The sequence below is a fragment of the Haliotis asinina genome, chromosome 12 (genome assembly GCF_037392515.1).
Source record: "Haliotis asinina isolate JCU_RB_2024 chromosome 12, JCU_Hal_asi_v2, whole genome shotgun sequence".
NCBI classification, from domain to species: domain Eukaryota; kingdom Metazoa; phylum Mollusca; class Gastropoda; order Lepetellida; family Haliotidae; genus Haliotis; species Haliotis asinina.
The window spans coordinates 55712285-55735625 of record NC_090291.1 but is presented as its reverse complement, the minus strand read 5'-3'; the positions used below and the strand labels follow the sequence as shown (position 1 = coordinate 55735625).

Genomic DNA, 23341 nt, shown 5'->3' with positions numbered 1-23341 from the left:
AGAAAATAAAATAGTGTTATAGATTGTTTCAAAGTTCTTATGCGAGATTCCTGCAATACTCGCGAACTGGTGGAACGAGTACCTTCAGAATAATGGTATTGCGAATAAGTGCCATCACGGAATCCATGTGTATGCTGAGCCAATATATATAACTTATAACTTTGGGGACTGCATGTTTTGCAAATATTCGTTTTTGTTTAAAAGTGCTTGCATGTGTCTTAATTCATGTTTCTAAATCCACTTGTAATTGACCGCCTATCAAAATATTACCTGCATAACTTCCTTTACTTTTCATGATTGTATTGATCAACTCAGTCTGGGCATAGGCTATGTTGGACAGGTCACGAAAGCATGTACTTTTTAATGTAATGTTTTGAACACGTTTTAATTCAAGTCGAACATTTGTTCAGTAAACCATATAACAATCTAACCATGAACTACAAACTATTAAAGCTCCAAGAGAAGACAGAAAATAATCAGTAATTCATATTACATCAAGGTGAAAAATATGGTGAACATATATTTCTTTGAAAATATAAACTGAATAAAACTGCATCGGTGCGTCATCTTGAACAGTCCTGGAACTTTTTGCAGTAGGGCAGGTAAATTAGTAATGATACAACACAAACAATGTTTGTATCCCCGGGGACCGTTATATACTTTTACTTATATATTTTATATCTTTTATAATTAAACTCACAAAACTAAGACAATATTTTTCGCCGCTACAGGCATTTACCATCACCCCCCATCCTGCTGTACCGACGTACAGATTTTGAAAACTTTACCGACATCCTCCAGCAATTTTATTTTCTTCAACACAGATACATTAGTAAGCATTCGGTGCATTTGCACCATCAAGGTTTGTCACTGTGCTAATTAATTTTCATTTCATACACGTGGATGACTACTAATACAGATAAGATCGCCACTGAAGTTTGATAAGGCCCCTGCTATATTGAAACAGACTGTAGGAGTGGACAGAGCAACATGGCAGAGGACAAGAGGATTGAGAACGTGAAAGCGGCTATTGGAGCACACCCTGACTTCCCGAAGCCAGGTATTTTATTCAGGTACGAAGTGTTTAATGACGAGGAAAGCTACCCCCCTTTGCAGTATTTTATCACGAGTGTCATTGTCATTTAATGTGGATATTTAGTGTGCCACATGATTACCACAAGTTGAAGGAATAAGTAAGAACATGCCGTTATGTGGGGCCCTGTTCAGGTTGGGTTAAGTATGTATATTATGTATTATTTATTGACTCCTTGTTGACCATATACCATACCGGACATGATTAGGAGTGCTCGATGTAGGCCTTGGCTGAAATACGAGTTTATTCATATGAACTAGGTAAATTTTACAAGTTACCAAAATTTTAACATAAAATAAGGTTCTCGAACCCAAAGCTGCTTTATTAAGTTTAACTACACGTGTACTAGCTAGACAATGAGCTTCTATTACAACCCCCTTCTATGTCTTATTTAGGAGATCTAAATATCCCAGCCACCTAGTAACAAGCAATATGAATACGACTAGCTGGCTTACAGTCACAGTGACCTCATCTGCTATGTATGCACAACCTGTGCGCTGAAGCGTATAACAAAAAAGCTTTGTGCTGCACTGAAAAGACAGACAGTGCATATATCACTGAACTAGTTTGGCTCAAAACCTGAATGATCATAACTATTTACTAGTGAATTGATTTGTGTTTGTCTAGACACGCTTCCGATACCAGCTTAAAAACAGACCCAGCCTAGACCCAAGCACTGTATGATCAGCATCTCGGTGGAGTGATGGCAGGACTTGTAATCAGGCGATGCAGATTCAAGACGGGGTAACGGCTGAAGCTTTTGCAGTTCAACCTGACACAGGAAGGCGGTGCAAGGCGAAACAAAGATGGTGGCCTAATAACAGCGGCAATCCATGGCCACTTGCTTACTTGTGAACACTGGCTTAACACTGGAAGGCGTTGCTAGGTGAAACAAAGATGGCGATGGAGCTTAGTAACGCGGCCATGGATGGCCGCTTGCTTACCTGGTGTTGACACTAGAAGACTTTGCTAGGCAAAAAGAAAGATGGTATCCTAGCTTAGCAACAGGGTTTGGACTGGGTTTTATCCTGATGACAAGGTGTGGCCTGATGATGAACGACAAGAGTTGGTCCGTGTTTTATTTTCACATGTACTTCCAGATCAGATGCATCCTCAAAGAAATCACTTCCCCGCTTCCGCAGGACGAACTTTTTTGGAAGCATTAAACAGTCTGTACGAACGGCGTACGTACAAACAGATTTGCAATGAATTCAACATTGGCAAATATACCAGTAGGAGCGAATCATGGGTGGGTGATTCCATGAAGTGATGATCTTCCTGTGAAAGAAGAGCTGGTGATGCTTTGTTTAAAAGAGATATCATACTTACACCGTCCTATGTTACTGAATGTAAGGAATGGAGAGATGATCGCTCAAACTTTACATGTGCCGGTAGAATTCCTTTCAAAATCCAATACGTCAAGCAGCCCCAATATCTGGAAGATGATGTGGAAAATATGTATGTTGAAGACATCAAAAGGGTTTAGTTGCACCGGCCCCATCCGACTGAACGATTCATCTGGTTTTGACTTGAGCATACATACATCAAGAATGCCATTGCCGGTGGAATTTACCAGCAGCCATCCCAATTACAAGACGATCCCGATCCCGACTTCATGGGAGCTGTGTCATGGTAGCAAAGCCTGGTAGGGGCTCACCAAAGCCAAGCCACCATTGAAATATTTAACAGGACTTTAGCCTAGATAGATAGATAGATAGATTGGATATTTATATAGCGCACATATCCACGCACTAGTGCATGCTCAAGGCGCTGGTATTTTTCCCTCGATCAGCGGATGTCAATCTCAACAGCACATTGTATTTCAATCTCAACTCCCTGGGGTGTATACAACTCTTGCTGCCACTAGGCACACCGAGTTTATTGTGGCTCTCTCATCCTAACGAGGTACCCAATTAACAGCTGGGTGGACTGGGACACATAGTCACAGCACTTTGTCCAAGTTTACTGCACGTTGCTTTACCCGCAACTAGGTGTATGCACGTGTTCATGTGGCCACCATGTGGTCATATACCAACGGATTCGTGGGTTCTTTTAAGTGCACAGGGTTGTGTACTGTACACTAGGGGTTATGACAACACTGAAAGAGTCTGCACACAAAGTTGACTCCTAGCGTTTGTTCAGACGTCAGTATGCCCTAGAGATGGTCAACAAAAAAAAAAAGAGCAACAGAATGGGTGGCACGCTTACCACAAATGCTGTTGGCGATCAACAACAAAGTCAATCGACTCTTCGATTAAAAGACAAGTCGAAGCCATCGAATGAAATCTTTCAGTGAGAAACAGTACTACTAAATCCTTCATAGTGAGCGATCTTGAATGCAGATCAAGCTTGACAAAGAGGCAGACACTACAGCACACACATTTTCATACATAGCTGAACAGGTCACTGTGACTGTCAGCGAGCTAGTCGTATTAAAATAGTCTTGTTACTGGGGGCTGAGACGCTTAGATCCCCTACATAAGTCTCAGAAGAAGATGTAATAGAAACCCCATTGTCTAACTACTCGTGTACCTGTAGAATTAAGGTTAATAAACGTATCGACCGCTAAACTAAGGCTGGGACGTGTCAAAATTTTCTACCCAGCTGCCCCACCCCCTATGATTGATAAAATAAAATATACTTTACTATACTTTATTATAGTTTATTATACTTTATTGTCTTGAGAGCCAAAGAGCCAATACAAATTAAGCATAAGTAAAAGTATATATGCACAATGTCAAGCTGATCAGTGTGTAATGATGAATCATGACATAATCAAAGTACATGATGTAATAATCACTCATGCTTCATCATGGATTTCACTATTTTAGAGGAGGATGTACAAGGTTTATTCTGTATGGGGCAGATGATTTTGAAGTTATATTAGTGTTGTAATACATGCTTTTGAAATGGTGGCCACAAGGTTTCCTGCCCTGCCCTGCCCTGCCCTGCCCTGATATGTTATTTCCTGACAGCATGTTTGTGTAAATGGCAATATATTCTTCAGCTCTGAGGCTAAAATTTTTACTTTTTCAGTATCTTAATCTTGAAAGAACAACATACATACATTGTTTTACATTGTTTAATGTATTAGTCACATGATCATAACAGTTCCAGGTATTCAGACATGGTTCAGAGTCATTACCTACCTGTCCTTGGTATCTGGGTTACCCAGAACAGCCTTGCTCTGAACACTGTAAGAGTGCTGAAACTCTCTCTACTCTATTATGCAACAAGAAAAAGTATGATTTTAGATTGTCCTTTAGTTTCAGAAATATTGGAAATAATATGAGATGTCTCTGCCATATAGATACCAAAACAGTGCATGTAGATCTAGCAAGACCAATACAGATGGCATTAGTACTACTGGAATACGTGCTTGGTCTGTCTTAAGACAAAGTGTTTACACCGGCAGACGATGTACATCAGACTGATGATAAATAAGCAAATGCTGTTTGCATCAAATTGAGGAACGGAATACAAGCATGGAAATGTTGAACTGATGGAACAAAGTCACAACATCATTTTTACTCACGTGTTCAAGGCTCTGTATATCAGTGTTCACAATGCAGTGTATTAACCAAGTCACCAACCGGACAAATCCAGTGTGTTATGTCATATCTTGGGACATGGTGAAGCTCAGTTCAGACCTGATCATCATGGTGTAGAAAACGCTAAAGTGTGATATGAGTTGAAGTGAACATATGTATAAAATTCACACAGCCGCTAGTGTGGATAAAAGGCAGATGTTAGCTTTAAGTGATGGTAAGCAAGTTCTTATATAAGTTGATATAATGAATCCCTTTGAAGAAAGCAAAACTTTACTAATTGTCCCTTTTAATAACCAAAGTGGCCTGAGTTCACAGAAAGAATTCAGAGACAGAGTGTATACATATCCACCACTCTATGTTACAATCATTACAGAACATGGCTAATGATACTCCACTGACAGATATCAAAACAGTTTTGTCGTAAATATCCTGCTGTAATGGAGGATTTAGCTCACTCACGCACTCTCGCACTCACATACTAACTCACGCACTCACATACTCACTCACGCACGCACTCACACACCTGACTGGATGTTGCATTGGTGGCCATTTGTTACTTCTCATAGTTGTGCCCTTTGACTTGGTTTATTGTTGACTGTAGTTTTGAGCAACAGATCCTTGCTACAACCCCTCATGCCAAATGATCTGTTTACTTCCAGAGATATATTTCCTGTTCTAAGAAATCCACCCGTATTCAAACAGCTTCTGGACATCATGACAGAATATCTTCAGTCACAGTGTCCAGGAGTTGAGATTGTTGTTGGCCTTGAATCCAGAGGTTTTTTGTTTGGACCAATTCTGGCTCAGAACCTCAACATTGGTTTTGTGCCAATCAGAAAGAAGGGAAAGCTGCCAGGGCTGACGGAGAAAGTGACATATAAACTAGAATATGGCGAGGTATGTTAGAAATATTCTGGACCTCTTAGCTAGTTGTCTGGCATATCAGCTCGGCGTGCCCTGTAAGAAAGTTGCCAGCCATATTAGAAAGTTACCATTCTTTATAGAATGTACCATCCCTGTATACTCCTTAATTCTGTTAGAAAGATATTGGATCTACCAGCCTCTTAGAAATTTATCAACCCTTTAAATAAATTACCTTTATTACTCACCCATGGAAGATACTGCAGTGTAATAATTTTACTGCTATATTACACTAGTGAAATGCTGCTAAACGTATGACGTCATAATGCATCAGTTACGTCACAATGCTAATGCCTCTATCTCAGTGGTAGTAGTAGACTTGGTTGACTTACGGAAGCTGAGAGTCATCACACTAGACAATTTCTATCAATTTATGTTGGAGAGTAAATAAACAGAATACTGTAGTCGCTTCTGTGAAATACCAGTTTTATTGAAGGAGTTATGAATGATTGCTGTTGTTTGCAGGACAGGTTTTATGTGGGTTTGGAAGATTTCTGCTGTTTTGCGGGATTGTCTTGATGTTGTTTTGGAAGATTGCTGTTGTTTTACAGGACTGTTTTGAGGTTCAGCGAGATTCCATCAAGCCTGAACAAAAGGTTGTGATTGTTGATGACCTCTTGGCAACAGGAGGTAAGGTCAAGGTCATTCTGAGATTCTTTAAATCAAAAATTGTAAATTATTTGTCCCCACAGAAATGTGATACAGAGATGCATACAGAAATGGCACATGCATGCACACACAGACACACATGGCATGCATATGAGCAAACACACAAATACACATGACAAGCACACACTGCAAGCACACACACTGCAAGCACACACACATACAGAGATGGCATGTGCATACACTTTCTGCGTCACAGTTTGTGAGAATTTTATAGATGGTTCTGGACATGCAGCATGTATATTCATCTGCACACATTTATCACAGGCTGTAATCTAAACCTTCAAAATATTACTGGCTTCCTTACGATTTACTTCAATATGTTAATTATCGTGTTTACAAAGGTATTAAAGTAGACACATGGCGCATGTGTATTTACTAGTGGTGGTCCAATTCAGTGGAATAATCAAAGACTGGTCACAATGACTAAATGACTAAGCAATCGATCAGGTTTTCTGATAGTCGAAGTCAAACGGCTTTTGAACACTTGTTTGCATGAAGAATATTTTACAGGGTTGGTTTTGTCTGTTACATTTCATAAGCACTACAAACTCGAACCTATGTCATCAGCATTGTACAAAATCTGCTGCCAAAACGATATTGCCTAATAAATATTGTGTGATCTCACAGAAGCAATATCTGCTGTGGAACAGTTTGGGATGACAAAAATGTCATCTTTTATGATAAGCGTGATTCTTCTGGTTTCCTTTAATAGAAACTGAAAGCTGTATCATTCGTTTCAGGTACAATGAAGGCAGCCATTGAATTGATGGAAACGGTCAAGGCAGATGTTCTTGGAGGTCTTGTTGTCATTGAACTTGTTGATCTGAAAGGACGCGATAAGTCCAACAAACCCATAAAATCCCTCATAGAATATTAGATGCTTCATAGAACAGAGCCTCTTCCGCTTCCATTTAGATGCAACTGAATGCATGGGTTTGTACACTCAGCAATATTTTAGTTATACAGCAGCATTTTAGATGGAAGATTGAGTTCTGTAGATGCAGGTGTCTTGAATGGTCTGCAGTTGATATTCCACAATCAGAGTTTTCATGGAATATGGATATTCATTCCTCATCCCTTGAAGATATCACTTTTAATAGTGAGTGAGTGAGTTAAGTTTTACGCCGCTTTTAGCAATATTCCAGCAATATCACGGCGGGGAAATGGGCTCACTTTTAATAAATCTGCACTGTTATTACACATTGTGTAATAACATCACATAATGCCAGACGTATGACATGACAATGCTAATACATCTGCCACATTTTTGTTAGACTTTGCATGACTGGCCAAAAGCTGTGGCATCACACTATCAATTTTGTATGAACTTGTCTTGGAGAGAAATAAACAGAATACTAACCTCACTTCCATGAAATACCATTTTAATATAACTCATTAAAAGATTTAGTATCAAGCTCACTTTAGCACGTTTGATACCAAAACATTAACTTGTTCGATAAAAATTGTTATTAATGATGTCTCAGGGAAGGTCATTTAGTGTCCTCTGTATATCGGACTGCATGCACATTAGGGATGTTAGAGTGAGTAATATAGATGCACTTACTTCAGTCAACTGGTCTGAACTAGAACTTGCAACATATCCCATACTGTTTAAAGCAACTATTTGAACTCATGTAAAACAAATTCATAACATTGAAAAACCTGTTGTCAGAGATCAATCAATGATCAAATTCATTGAAAATTGGGTGAATTCTTGACAAAACTTTCCACCGAAACCCAGCTGTTGACATGCATGATATTGGCACATGCTTTCAGCAGTTTGATGCGTGATGATCACACAGTTTATCTGCATAATGTTTGCAGTTGGTTCCCACAAGCTGGTGGAGACTTTCATCTTCATTTTAACCATATATTTATTCATAACTTGGTGAACATTTCAAGTGAGTGTAAACTTGTGAAGGGTAGTAATGTGACTCTTTCATACTCATTTACATATCAAAAGAGCAAACATCCAAAGTTTGTTTTGTAGCCGTATATCACACATCCATACTTTGTTGAAAGATTATGAAAAGCAACAGTTCTTAGTCCTGAGATAGTTCAGTTCTTTAGCTACCTCATCATGAGCTGCTGTCATGAAGCTGCCCTCATTACCTTCCTGCCATGTTGCATTGTACCCTTGATTACATTGTACTTCAAGATGGCTCATCTGCTCAGTATTAGAGATTGGTGAAACAGTAATTGTGAGGAATCCAAAAAACTGTGTGTATCAAACATTCCAAGTTGTTAGAAGAAATTAAACTAACAGGTGCTTTCTGTCCTCACACATTTTCAAATTCCAAATTACATTGTTGATATGTTGTTCTGCTCACAGTATAACCAAGCATGTGAATATACATACAGCTGATGAATGTAATGTCAGACCTCCGTCTCTGCAGCACAGACATGACAAATACTATAAACTACCGTTTCTTGTATCAAATACATCTGTGAATGGAATTCAGTGGGAGACAGTATCTTTGTTCTGTAACTAGAGCAGTTCAGGGCAAAACTTCCTCATGCCATGTATGTGTTATAATAAAATATATTTAACATAAGTTTTCTCAACAGTAGAAATTGGTTCAGTCATAGCTTGCTCCAACACCTGTCCTTTTCTGTTTGCTTTGATACTTTTAGTAACCTCAAGAAAGTTGTGTTGTCATGAGTCCATTTTCAGAAAGTGAATTTAGAAAGTTGTCATTTTTGCACAGTTGAAGTTGGGGTACCCTTGTGGTTAATGCATTCACTCGTCATGCTGAAGACTCAGGTTCCATTTCCAACGTGTGAAGCCCATTTCTGGGTCTCCCACCATGATATTGCCCAAAGATGCATAATACCCAACTCACTTTTTTGCAACATATTGATTATACAGTAATCCTTTTTAATGAACTTAATGTCATTTATATACAGTGAAGTTTGTGAGATATATCAGTCAAAGCTGGCCGCAGGACAGATGTGTGCCAAGTTTAGATATGAAGTAGCGATACAGAGAGGTAAATGTGTGTTTATTGTGAAACGATTATTTCATTAAGAATAATGTGTAGTATTAAATGTTATAAATTGATGGGTGTCTGTATGACATGGAAGATTTTCCTTTGAAGTATCTCCCACAATGTCACCCATGGCTCAATGTCATGTAGATTTTATATGGATGTGTCTCATGGATTTATACTGGTGTGAGAGGAAAACATTTTACTTTGTTACTATATTTATATAACTAGACATCGAATAAACAATTGAGAATAAAGGTGGTGGTGTCTTGTTTTTGATATCCACAGGTTGTACATGTGGTGATCTATTAGAGTCGTACAAGACTGCAGTGGACCTCAACATGTGAATATAATTTATCCTATCAAATAAGTGATATAGTCATATGTTTTCATATCTTTTGGGATTGGAGCCAGTGCATAGATACAATTCAAAACAATGGATACACAATGCCATTCAGAAAGCGGTCAAATGTAACACTGTTTATTTGGGAATACACTTTCTCAGTAAACTACAGCACTTTTGCTGGGTTGAGTCCCACACAGTATTTGAGCCCATACTCTCAGAATCAGGTAACCATTCGCCAGCACCCCAAGTGTGTGGGGTTCGAATCTTTGATGGGGCTCGACCCTACTAAAGTACTCTACTCTACCAACAAAGTGTCAGCCCAAATATGACATGTTACATTCAGACAAGATAAGGAACAGCTCATTCATAAGATGAAAGGAGTGGGTGTTTATAACTTATAATGAGTTGTGCACACATCTTTTATCATCTTTCCAGTTGACACTGGGAGAACTCTCATGGCTGCTGGTAAGATGGACCACCTAAATGTTACTACCAACAGATCCGATGTGCTTAACATCAAATGGCCATCTGACCTCTATCTCGGTTGCCCAGAACTACAGAGAAAGGAAGGGATGGAAACAACAAGACATGTACAACATTTTAATTGATCATGACATTATTACAAAGCCACAGAACACAAGATGTGAAGTGTCCATATTAATCAAATAATTGCCCACCCTACCCCTTATCTAGATGGTGCACACCTCAATTATCTTGCAAAATATGCACTTCTCCAGCATGATCGCCAAGGCATCCCCTGCCTCCTCCTCCCTGCTACATCTTCAGGAAACAGATCAGGTAAAGTTTAAATCGCTAATGTCCTCCTCGTAAAGCCAACACAAGATGGAGCACAGATCCACCGGTCACTTTGTAGTCTGACGCTGTCTTCTCATCATTCCTGTAATCAAGCAATATGTTCACATAGAGCACATTACAAGGTTTCTAAACTGCCTGCTGTTTAACACCACAGTCCGTGACCCATGTCACTGGTTCTGAAAAGCAACATACATACTTGTTTGTCAATTATCATACCAAGTTTTCTGAATCGGGTATATTTAACATATCCTGACACCATAAGCGATACACTGTACTTCTGCTGAGTAAGGACATAAGCAACAAGCATACCAGCCATACTCAAGTATTCTAGCTGTGATGGCTTCCTGGACATACGCGAGCCTGGAACCAGACAACAAATGAATTCTGCAACCAGTATAGGTTATCAAGGAACAAATGTAACCTGGAACCATGACTACAGTATAGTCTTCTGTCACACTTACAGCAAGTGGACATACTTACATCTGTTTGCCGCTGAAGATCAACCTCTGCTGCTGGGGTGGGATGCCCTCCTTCTCCTCCACCCTCTCCTTGATCCTTTCCACCTGGAACACACGGACCTGTCAGTACCATCCATCCATACACGGACCTGTCAGTACCATCCATCCATACACGGACCTGTCAGCACCATCCATCCATACACGGACCTGTCAGTACCATCCATCCATACACGGACCTGTCAGTATCATCCATCCATACATGGACCTGTCAGTACCATCCATCCATACACGGACCTGTCAGTACCATCCATCCATACATGGACCTGTCAGTACCATCCATCCATACACGGACCTGTCAGTACCATCCATCCATACATGGACCTGTCAGTACAATCCATCCATGGACCTGTCAGTACAATCCATCCATACATGGACCTGTCAGTACCATCCATCCATACATGGACCTGTCAGTACCATCCATCCATACACGGACCTGTCAGGGCCATCCATCCATACACGGACCTGTCAGTACCATCCATCCATACACGGACCTGTCAGTACCATCCATCCATACACGGACCTGTCAGTACCATCCATCCATACACGGACCTGTCAGTACCATCCATCCATACATGGACCTGTCAGTACCATCCATCCATACACGGACCTGTCAGTACCATCCATCCATACACGGACCTGTCAGTACCATCCATCCATACATGGACCTGTCAGTACCATCCATCCATACATGGACCTGTCAGTATCATCCATCCATGCACAGACCTGTCAGTACCATCCATCCATACATGGACCTGTCAGTACCTTTCATCCATACACGGACCTGTCAGTACCATTCATCCATACACGGACCTGTCAGTACCATTCATCCCTACACAATCACATGGACCAGTCAGTACCATTCATCCATACACAACCACATTGACCTGTCTGTACCATTCATCCATGCATGGACCTATCAGTACCATTCATCCATACACGGACCTGTCAGTACCATTCATCCATACACAACCACATTGACCTGTCAGTACCATTCATCCATGCATGGACCTATCAGTACCATTCATCCATACACGGACCTGTCAGTACCATCCATCCATACATGGACCTGTCAGTACCATCCATCCATACATGGACCTTTCAGTACCATCCATCCATACATGGACCTGTCAGTACCATCCATCCATACACAGACCTGTCAGTACAATCCATCCATACATGGACCTGTCAGTACCATTCATCCATACACGGACCTGTCAGTACCATTCATCCATACACGGACCTGTCAGTACCATTCATCCATACACAGACCTGTCAGTACCATCCATCCATACATGGACCTGTCAGTACCATTCATCCATACGCGGACCTGTCAGTACCATCCATCCATACACGGACCTGTCAGTACCATTCATCCATACACAACCACATTGACCTGTCAGTACCATTCATCCATGCATGGACCTATCAGTACCATTCATCCATACACGGACCTGTCAGCACCATTCATCCATACACAACCACATTGACCTGTCAGTACCATTCATCCATGCATGGACCTATCAGTACCATTCATCCATACACGGACCTGTCAGTACCATTCATCCATACATGGACCTGTCAGTACCATTCATCCCTACACAATCACATGGACCTCATTATATACTGCTGTATCTTTGAATTCGTTTTCAGTTGAACAACTTCATACTGACAGCAGATCAACTATCAAAAACCAGCCTGCTATGACAATTGCACGATGTTTCATACATACCCTGTCTGTGGGCTCAATATCAATCTCAATCTGGAAAACAAACATAAACAGTATAAGACAGGAAAGTTTCATTGACACAAGGCTGGGATACAGGAAATACATGTTGTGCTGATAGTTCACAGTGCAGCTGATGCAGCAACGTGAGGACGTTGTTTCTTTCAAAACACGAGACATCTAAATGTCAGTCATTATTACATACTTTAGTTTACATGTGCAAACCTATTGTGATTGTAAAACAAATCCTACTCCAAATCTACAAGATACCGAGTGCTTTGTGTTGTGGAATGAGCTGGTATGGCTGTAGATGTCCTCAAGGGAAATTCTGCAGGAATGACATCTTTTCTTTTTCAATTTATTTCAGCATAAAGATATTGAAAATCCTCAACATCGCCAGGCTTAATGATCATACAAGTATAAATGATAGGTTACTGAGGGGGACAGAATACTGAGGGGAGCTACTGCACACCTGATCATGAAGTTTCTTTTTGCAACAAACCCAAATTACACACATTACATGATAGGGTATCATGATCTGACTGTTCAGTTTGTGGTGCTGAATTTCAAAGGTTCTAAGTGAAACTGTTACTTAGTACATGCACATCATAGACTGGATAAATACAGAATCTCACCCTGATATCAATAATATCAACACAAGTTGATAAATTAACAAATATCAGACACTAGCCGAGGATACTTTTACCTTTATCATGTGATGATATAACTGATATCAGTAGAAATGAGGCTGAGATTATATTTATCACTGAAAAACATTCTTCATTAGTTTTCAATGAGAAATCTCTGCAGAGTAATAGCATTAGGCTTTGCAGTGGGGCGATGTCATAGCATTGTGACATCATCAAGTTCATGACGTCATAGTACTGTGAGGTCTTTGAACAAAAACTACTATATCTGTACTGTAAAACGATATCTCCTACAGACAGCGGGTGGCCATAATATTACGCACAAATATAGCAGACCGACTGTTGATGACAAATTTTGCGGGAGTTCATGGTGTCATGACTCATTAAATACAAACAGTCTTACCTCAATATTTTGTGATGTGTCCTTTGTTCCTGACTATTTTCAACACTCACCTTGGAATAGACGAATAAAGATTTCTGATGAAATCATGGGGAATATTTTCCCAGATGTCCTTAACTTCTTGTTCCAAGTCGGCAGTGGACTGAATGTTTCTTCAGTGACATTTAAATCTTTTCTTCAGGTTGAGCCAACAGTTCTCAATAATATTTGCGTCTGGACTCCGTCCATGCCATTTTATCGCTTGTAAATGACACAGGCTCAATATACGGGCATACTGTCATCTTGGAAGATGTAGCTTTTTCCCAAAAAATGTCTGGCTAAAGGATAATGGGCCAAAGCATATCATCAGGATTTTTGTGTATTTCTAAGCATTTTTTTTCAGCCATTAACAACACAAATTTTACCAAAACCATGCCAAGTGACACAACCCCACACCATGAAACTGACGTGTGGCTCTCGTACCGGATCGTCACATTGTGGAAGGTATTCTTCACCAGGCTGTCTCCAAACATGATTGTATTCCTCAATGCTAATTTTACACTTGCCAGAGAAGATTACTCGACTCCTGTAATTATTTACTAAACAATATTGCTACACCCCTTGCCCAGGCAAATGATTTCTGACATTACAGTACATGTCTATTAAAATTCATTTTCATATAATCTTCTCCTTACAGTCCTCACCGATACACGTGTAGCCCTATTGTTGTTAGACTTCTCAGGTATTTCACCCAAAGGTGTGACCAACCTCAAAAGTTGCTGATTGTTCCTAGGAGTCAGTTTCCTCATACAGCCTGTTCTGGGAGCATTCTAGACTGATTCAGATTGATTAAACCGCTTTACCACTGAATATACACTTCTTGAGGCATTCCAAAGAATCTTGCAATATTAGAACACATTGTTGCCAGAAATAGCCAGAATATGTAGCAGACAAGTGGATTACAAATAAAGTCACATGACAGACACGTGACCCTATGATCGATCATGTGATGAAATATTACAATACACTGTATCATTTTTTACTTAAAAAATGGGCATTGCTAAACACAACATTAGACCTGTTACAATTGTACGTAATAATAAGGCCACTTGCTGCATATGATCATATGATCTCACACAAACGGTATCTCCTGTGGAACATGGTTTGGGATGATGAATATTACTCACCTCCTTTCCAGTCAGAGTCTGAAAATAGATAATAAGATTCTGTGGCACAAGCATGGGTATTCTGAACAACAAATACATGTTTTATTCTGAGCAATGGTATATACAGAATGTACATGTTCTCAAATACAAGCAGAAAAGTCAACTATATGTATGTCATTACATATGATCCCATATGAAGTGTGACTAAGCTTCATACTGAATGTTACTTTCATGTACTTCTCTCGTAGGGACATGAAGTGTCATGGTGGTCTAGCAGGCACCATTGTGAGATGTGTAACCAATGATGGGGTAAACATCACGACAAATAGTCAAGAAGTATCTTGTCAAATAATAGGAAGATATTTATACAAGCTAAAACGTAACAAACAATAGTTATCAACCATGTTCACCAACTATCTCAAATAAGAGACGGTGGGAAAGCCATGTGGTTAAAGCATTCGCTTTTCACACTGAAGATCTTGGTTCGATTCCCCATATCAGTACAGTGTGTGAAGCCTATCTTGGTATCCCCCACAATGATTAGGTCTGTGCAATATAACCCGATTATCAATATTTGCCAGTTCAGACATGAAAACATTGCAATACATTCCGAAAACTTTGTCTCACTAGGAAAACTTTGGATGTTCCCATTTTTCACACCAGATACCATGCATTTGCTGTACGATGGTGTGATGATGATGATGATGATGATGATGATGATAATTTGTCCTTTTAAATGTTAAAAAACTTCTTGCAATATACATCGCAATATATCCCAATATGAAAATTCTCTGCAATACCCCATGCAGTGCTATTGTTGGAATATTATTAAGAGCAACGTAAAAAACTTATGCACTCACTCACTGCCTCAAGCAAACTAGACAAAGTAGGCTATGTGCATCTTTTGTTTATGGGGAAGTTATTTACTTTATGACTTGAGTTCGAAGATGGTTTCAAAGGTTCTAAAATTAATCGTATGGATTCCTGTTTCGATAATATCTCAATCAATCAAAATACCTCCATCAATTTTCTCAAGGTGGTCAATAATTCATGCAAAAAACAAATATTAAACATGGAAAGACTATGGGTAGGAGTTCCTCCCGTTCCCCCATCCCAAATATTATTTATAAACTGATATATACGTGAATTTTTCAGAAAACCTCTGACACAGCACTTACTAGAGGACTCACAAAACCAACTAAAAGCCCCGGTTAAGCACAATATACAGGGTTGAACCACTTACTCTGCGGAAGAAAGAATGTAGGGGAACGGAAGGAACTCATTCCAAGCTATGTTTCTATTGGCGGCGTGGGTACTTCATTATTGTCTCTAAGATATACAAACATCACAATTATTACAATCGTATCTTTTCTCGATTTATGTTCATCGGGCACCGGTTAAGAATGGCTCAGTGATCAAACGGTCAGGTAAAATTCTTAACTAAATCGATTGAACGATATAATACGACATATTTACCTTCACTTTAATCAGCATTTTGATACCGTGAAGCTTCTAGACACTCTTTTATGAAGACTTTATGATTGTATGTGAACAGATCTCCGAAACTTCCGGTGTCTCAGGCAGTAGCGGAGCAAACACGTCCAACTGATGTCATTGGCTGAAAAGAGAAACACCGACAACCAGTTTCTCCAGCTCAGTGCGAAAACGCACTATTCATACTGACTTAAATTGTTTTTGTAAGCGTTTATGAAACATAATACATGCCGGATTAAGCAAATAATAAACGTTATTGTTGCTGTAAACGTTTATGCTTCAGATATAGGAGTGAATCCGGATAGACCAATTGTGAAAGGAACGGGGAAAGAAGATTTGAACATCAAGACGAATCCTTGTAAAAATGTTTAAAGCATATAATAAATATTACGATTAGTATTAAGCACTAGAATTTGTACTTTCCTAAAAATAGTGTAATCCCAAATGTGGCATATGTTACATATCAAACATTAATACTTTGATCTGATACTGCCTTCCATTTCGTTTCGTGCAGGGAATATGAAAATTGAACGGTAACGGCGAATCCTTTTCATATAGTGAACTGATACTGCTTTGCATCACATCTCGCGGTTGAAGAGTGTCCTGCTCACTCAGTCATTCATGGATAGACATGCTGACAATAAGGAGTGATGGTCTCTAACAGATATAAACATATAATGTGAGGAATGAAAATATTTACTTAAACGTATGAAGTATAAACGAATGTTTTACACTAGGCATTCATCACCGAGAAGTTACATTGAATAAGGAAGGTGTTAAAGGATTGTTGTGTGTGCCTGTGTGTGTAATGATAATTTGTGTGTGCGTGCGCGCGCGCGCGTGCATGCGTATGTATGTCACCCGTTTTGGGTCACTCGTTTGTTCTGGGAAGGTATAGGGGGTCATCAATTTTGTACATAAAATTAGTAAACAGTATGTCTATGAAATGGACATTAAGGGATCACCATCCCCTTCTATATAATCATAAACGGTTCATAAAATATATCAGAGCTATAAACGGTCCCTAAAACATTTTAAAGTTTCAGCTAAGTAACCCATCGCTTCGCTGTATTGTCAGGCAAAGAAAAGACCTCAGGTGTTCATCAACGACATCATCTTCCTTGAAACATCATGTTATCAACCTTTAATGTGTTAGTCTAGTAGTAGTGACTGTATTTATTATGTACGGCAAGGCATGCAGAGTAAGGTCCCTTGTCTTGTTTACGACAATCACCGGAAGAAGCTGTCCGTTTACGGCACAGGCTACACGTGCTCGAAAAGTGAGCTTGTTGCCTGAAAGCATGGGTCGCAAACGCAATCTTGAGAACCCTGTAAAGTCAGGACCTGGTCGAAAAGCTAGAAAACAAAAGGAACCAACATTTCCTGCTCTTATCTCAAAAGAGACGCCCAAAACGCTAAGCAGTCGACAAAAGAAGCGATTGAAAAAGAGAACTGAAAAACAACTAATAAAGTCAGCCGAAAAGAAGAAGCTGCTCGAAAGTAAGTCACTGAAGAAGCAGATTTCTACGAGTGAAAAGGGCGTAGGCGGTGGGAAATCACAAAAGAAATCACAGAAGCGAAAACTGTCGGACGACGAAGAGTCTGACGACTACAATTCTGACATAGAATGGAGCGACCTGGAAGACGAATACAGCTCTGAAGAAGGCGATGATGATGTTGATGATCAAGTGAGGGGTTACACAGATGACAACAAAGAGTGGCTAAAACCGAAAAGGAAGACAAAACAACAGGATTCAGATGATGAAGATGACAGTGGTGAAGAAATGTCTGATCAAGGCTCAGAGGAAGAGATTGAGGGCGGTGATGATGATGATGATGATGACGATGATGACGACAGTGATGCAACTGATGATGATGGTGATGATGACTTGTTGCCAATAGAAAAGGCATCAAAGAAACTGGAAAAGAAGCACAAAAGAGACATGAAGTTGGCTGAAAAAGAGCTGAAAACAAACATTGCTGAAAAGGAGACATATGTTCTGCCAAGTGGTCAGGAGGTTGAGAAAGAAGCAAGTCAGCCCCCAGACTTGGCAGTGATACAGCAAAGAGTGAAGGACATTCTACTTGTACTTAAAGAGTTTAATGAAAGGAGAGAAGAAGGCAAGAATCGTAATGACTATATCACACAGCTGAGAAAAGACCTGTGCTCATATTACAGTTACAATGACTTCCTTATGGAAAAGCTGATGGAGTTATTTCCTCTTGAAATTGTGGAATTTCTTGAAGCAAATGAAGTTCAGAGACCAGTAACAATAAGGACAAATACACTGAAGACACGTAGGAGAGATTTAGCCCAAGCTTTGATAAACAGAGGTGTGAATCTTGACCCTATCGGTAAATGGTCAAAAGTCGGACTGGTAGTGTATGACACACAGGTGCCCCTTGGAGCCACACCAGAATACCTGGCTGGGCACTATTTGCTTCAGGGGGGCTCCAGCTTCCTCCCTGTTATGGCCTTGGCTCCACAGGAAGGGGAGCGAGTTCTGGATATGGCTGCTGCCCCAGGGGGGAAAACTACCTACATCGCTGCCCTGATGAGGAATACAGGTGAAATATTTGCTAATGATGCCAACGTTGATCGTGCTAAGGCTATAGTAGGTAACTTGCATAGGATGGGTGTGATGAACACTGTCGTGTGCAACTATGATGGAAGAAAGGTGCCGAAGATTATTAAGGGTTTTGACCGTGTGTTGTTGGACGCTCCATGCAGTGGGACAGGTGTTATTGCTAAGGATCCAGAGGTGAAGATGAACAAGGACCAAAAAGATATTCTACGGTGCTCACATCTGCAGAAGGAACTCATTATCGCTGCTATTGATGCCATTGATGCTAAATCGAGCACTGGAGGCTATCTTGTATATTCAACCTGCTCCATTCTCGTGGAAGAAAATGAATGGGTGATTGACTATGCTTTGAAGAAACGGAATGTGAAGCTTGTCCCTACTGGGTTGGACTTCGGAAGAGAAGGATTTGCGAAGTTCCAGGATCACCGATTTCATCCTATGATGAAGCTCACACGTAGATTCTATCCTCACACACACAATCTGGACGGGTTTTTTGTGGCAAAACTGAAGAAATTTTCCAACGTCATTCCAACTGATGATAGCACACCAAAGAAAAAAAAGAAATCAAAGGTGGAGACAACTGAGACTGACGAGTCTGGAATCGGCAGTGATGATGTAGAAGAACCATCAGTGATCCCAAAGGAGACCGGAAACAAGACAGCAAAAGGAAAACAGAAGAAGGCGAAAGGAAAACAGAAGAAGAAACATAGTGGCGGAGATATAAATCATGAGAAGGGAATCCAGGTTCAGGCTACAGATGGAAAGAAGAATGACAAGCAAGAGAAAAACTTCAAACCAGGAAAGAATAAGAAATTCAAATTGAGCGACAGTGTAGATACTGAAAATAAAGGACAAAAGAATGTGATGAAAAAGCATGGTAAGAAGAAGTCAAAGAAGGGCAAGATTGCTTGATTACAGTTGGAAATATCTTGGACTTTGTATGGAATCTGACAAGCTTGTGTGGTATATTGATCAGACAAGTTTGTTGTCACTGTTGATTGTTAATGGAGAAAGTAATGTTTGTAATTGTACCTTGACCGTAAAGGAGAGCCTTGTATTGTATCTGAGTAATTAAAAGCGACAGCCACAAACTGTCCTGTTGATATGTTGGGTGAGGTGTGGTGCCACAGGAGATGGTGGCTGGAGCAGAGATCAGTCTAAATTTACCATTCCGGTACCAGCTACCTACACACGTGCCTCTTGCAGATCTTACAGAAATACCTAGTGACTGATTGGGAATTGTTTTTTATGACCCTGGCTAAACCTATTTTGATATACATCTGAAACTTCTGACCCAACTCTGAAGTTGACGAAAGGTTTTTAACGGAATGAATACACTGCTAGAACAAATTGCACACATTAACCATTTTCCACAAAATGCGGGCCATTATCAAGCCTGTTGTTAGGTGAGGTCATAAGTAGCTCAGCTGTTGAAGTTCAATCACCTACGGCTCATTTGAACTTGGGTTTATTATTAACCCTATATCTGACTCACATTTGTCACATGTGCCTGTGCCATTATACACTTTCCAGTCTGTGCCAACCATAACAATTGTACCATAAATGACAACATACAGCAATGAAAATGTCGACTTGAGGTCTAACGTTGTTGATTACTGAAAACAATGGCAGCAGGTAGTATAGGCAAAGGTTGAGGGTCATCACTTTCAGTAGTGACGTCATCTGTGACGTGTCTATTTGTAAAATGTGTGTTGGTGACCTCCGTCGTTTGTTGTTGGCAGTAAAAGCTTCTAAACTGTTGCCGCTGTTTTTGTTCTTATTTTATTAAAAGTTCTATTCATTTTAGCTGTAATGCCTCCTTCGTCGGGCAGGCTTCTGCAAATGATAATGCCCTAAAAAATAGTGTTACCCTTACAGAATTGAGGCAGTGGAATTTTGTTGTTCTTCTCTTCAAACAATGTAGTCATATAACTTTATACAGGTCAGGGTCTGTGATGTAGCCTAGTGGTTAAAGCATTAGCTTGTCACGCCTGGGTTCAAGTCCCCACATAGGTTTGATTGTGGAGCCCTTTTTTGGCTTTCATATGACTGGAATACTGCTAGAAGCATAAACTCAGCCTCTCGTCTGTTCAGTCCAGCACCAGTGAACATTCACAAAGACGTTTCCTACAACTAGTACAAGCAACCAACTCACTGTGTGAGTGCAACCCTCTGGTGCTTGCCATCGAGAGTGAAGGGACCCCAAATATTGTCCGAATATTACTGACTTGGTACACAAATCATGTTAGCAGCCCTTGAGCAAGGTGTGTGCAGCTGTGCACTGAATCAATTTCATCATAATGCACTGCACGTGCACTAGCTTCCATCTGCTCAACCTTTTTGACAAACCCTATGGGTTGGTCATTGCTTTTCTCCACCTCTTTCCCATCAACATGTTCTCTGTGCCAGTCCATTTCATCTTCGTTTTCCAGTAGTTTATTGCTTAAGCTGCTATAACTGACCAGTGACCAGTGGTCTTATCTTTGTAGCAGAAAAAATGGCAGGACAGCTTAGAGCTTGCTGCTGTCATGCATTTTGTGATGACCACGAACAACCACTTGTAAACAGTAAACATGAGCATAATTATTGGTGGCTTGGTACTCCCGGAGCGATGGGGTAGACTTGTGGGTGAAGCATTGGCTTGTCATGCTGAAGATCCATGTTCGATGACTGGGGACATTTTATGGAGCCCATTTCTGGTGTCCACGTTCCATAATTTCTCTGGAATATTGCTGAAAGCAGAATGAAACTCTACTCGCTCACTCATTGAAACTTGCTATACAAATCAGAAATTACTTATTTGCCAATAATTTTCACGTTACAGCACAAGACTTCATCTAGGATTTTAATTCTGCCATTGCCACCAGTGGGTAAATTGGCCCAAATCACTGTTTTGTCTGAAGTTACTATTTTTCTAAATCTAGAGACGTGGTATGGTAGCCTAGTGGTTTAGGTATTCACTCATGCCGAAGACCTGAGTCCGATTCTGCACATGGGCACAGTGTGTGAAGCCCTGTGTCCCCTGGTATGATGGTGTTCACTCACTCTAAATCTGGAGGTATTTTAACATTGTGCACAATGTACTAATGTAAAAGTAAGCATCCTCATCAGTTTGGGCCCAAAACTGATCAAAACTCTGTTAATCCTCTCGTAAGGTCGAGGCAGTAGACACGTGGAACTCAAGTCTAGACCCAGGGTACCCCACTGATATGGTGTACTGGTTTTATGTGACATTACTTCTGTTGAAATGAGGAGATTCTACATAAGTGTGAGATTGTTAATATTGCAAACAATCTGAACAAATAATTCACTTTGTTTCATGTCACAAAACACTGACATGATGTGCTGTATTTGGAATACAGTGAATAGTGGACTTTAAACCTACCTTACACGTGGACTCGAGGCCTTCAGTGGACCTGTCCTTTGCATGGAGTTGCACAAAAGCCAGTGGGTTGCCATGTGGGTTTATTGGATGCAGAACCAGCATATCCTGTTTGATATGAGATGTGAAGTATTTTAATCTCTGATGATTTCAACCACACTCATAGGACTCCATGCTACTCTGGAATACATCTGTAATAGGTGGGTGGGAGCTGGTTGTGATTTACTGGATGGGGTGGTGGATTGTTGTTGCTAAATAGGTGAGATGGTAGATGGTTGTGACATGCTGGTAGGGATGTTAGATTGTGACTTCCTTGATTGGATGGTGGATGGTTGTGACTCACTGGATGGGATGGTAGATTGTTGTGATTTACTGGGTGGGATGATAGATGGTTGTGATGTACTTGATGGGATGGTAGATGGTTGTGATTTACTGGATAGGATGGTAGATGGTTGTGATTTACTTGATGGGATGGTAGATGGTTGTGACTTACTGGATGTGATGGTAGATGGTTGTGACTTACTGTATGTGATGGTAGATGGTTGTGAAGTACCTGATGGGATTGTAGATGGTTGTGACTTACTGGATGAAATGGTAGATGGTTGTGACTTACTGGATGGGATGGTAGATGGTTGTGATCTACTTGATGGGATGGTAGATGTTGTGATTTACTGGATGGGATGGTAGATGGTTGTAATTTACTGGATGAGATAGTAGAATGGTTGTGATTTACTGGATGGGATGGTAGATGGTTGTTACTCCCTGGATGGGATGGTAGATGGTTGTGACCTGCTGGTAGGGATGGTAGATGGTTTTGACTTTTAGGTTTAGTGACTGTGTTCTGGTCCAATTGGTATAATACCAAATGTTGTGTTATAGTTGAGTTGGTACAAGCGAAAGAATAAATCACTATCCAGGAAACCGCCTTGAACTTTAGGACTTAAGTGCTCCGGGTATGACGCGACCGGGAATCGAACCACAGACTTCTCAGGCGGACACTGTCCACTGTCCAGCGGAGGTTGTCAGCTGGTGAGTCCTAGCACAACATGTTGATATGATATTAT

At 40.3% G+C, this 23341-nt stretch overlaps 3 protein-coding genes across 3 annotated transcripts; 2 read left to right on the top strand and 1 right to left on the bottom strand.

Moving 5' to 3' along the window:
* The first annotated feature begins 966 nt into the window (after positions 1–966).
* LOC137257777 (adenine phosphoribosyltransferase-like) lies at positions 967–9479 on the top strand. The gene is made up of 4 exons (XM_067795203.1): positions 967–1073; positions 5304–5541; positions 6117–6195; positions 6975–9479. The coding sequence occupies exons 1-4, from the start codon at positions 991–993 to the stop codon at positions 7109–7111; spliced, it is 537 nt and encodes a 178-aa protein (XP_067651304.1). The 5' UTR covers positions 967–990; the 3' UTR covers positions 7112–9479.
* Positions 9480–10152: 673 nt separating this feature from the next.
* LOC137257778 (NEDD8) lies at positions 10153–17488 on the bottom strand. The gene is made up of 5 exons (XM_067795204.1): positions 16293–17488; positions 14838–14855; positions 12631–12660; positions 10864–10946; positions 10153–10465 (listed from the first exon to the last, which is right to left on the bottom strand). Exons 1-5 carry the CDS (start codon positions 16308–16310, stop codon positions 10381–10383), a joined length of 234 nt encoding a protein of 77 aa, XP_067651305.1. The 5' UTR covers positions 16311–17488; the 3' UTR covers positions 10153–10380.
* A 56-nt stretch (positions 17489–17544) lies between these two features.
* Positions 17545–20650, top strand: LOC137258185 (uncharacterized). Its single transcript, XM_067795763.1, has one exon. It carries the CDS (start codon positions 17612–17614, stop codon positions 19805–19807), a length of 2196 nt encoding a protein of 731 aa, XP_067651864.1. The 5' UTR covers positions 17545–17611; the 3' UTR covers positions 19808–20650.
* The last annotated feature ends 2691 nt before the right edge of the window (positions 20651–23341 follow it).

What these genes read in the sequence shown, in the direction of transcription:
- LOC137257777 (XM_067795203.1), top strand. Translation starts at nt 991, where the DNA reads ATGGCAGAGGACAAGAGGATTGAGAACGTGAAAGCGGCTATTGGAGCA. An exon ending in AAGCCAGGTATTTTATTCAG is followed by an intron (nt 1,074 to 5,303) that starts GTACGAAGTGTT and finishes GTTTACTTCCAG; the next exon opens with AGATATATTTCCTGTTCTAA. An exon ending in ATAAACTAGAATATGGCGAG is followed by an intron (nt 5,542 to 6,116) that starts GTATGTTAGAAA and finishes GTTGTTTTACAG; the next exon opens with GACTGTTTTGAGGTTCAGCG.
- LOC137257778 (XM_067795204.1), bottom strand. An exon ending in ATATTGAGCCCACAGACAGG is followed by an intron (nt 10,947 to 12,630) that starts GTATGTATGAAA and finishes CGTGTGTTCCAG; the next exon opens with GTGGAAAGGATCAAGGAGAG. An exon ending in ATCTTCAGCGGCAAACAGAT is followed by an intron (nt 10,466 to 10,863) that starts GTAAGTATGTCC and finishes GCTTGATTACAG; the next exon opens with GAATGATGAGAAGACAGCGT.
- LOC137258185 (XM_067795763.1), top strand. Translation starts at nt 17,612, where the DNA reads ATGGGTCGCAAACGCAATCTTGAGAACCCTGTAAAGTCAGGACCTGGT.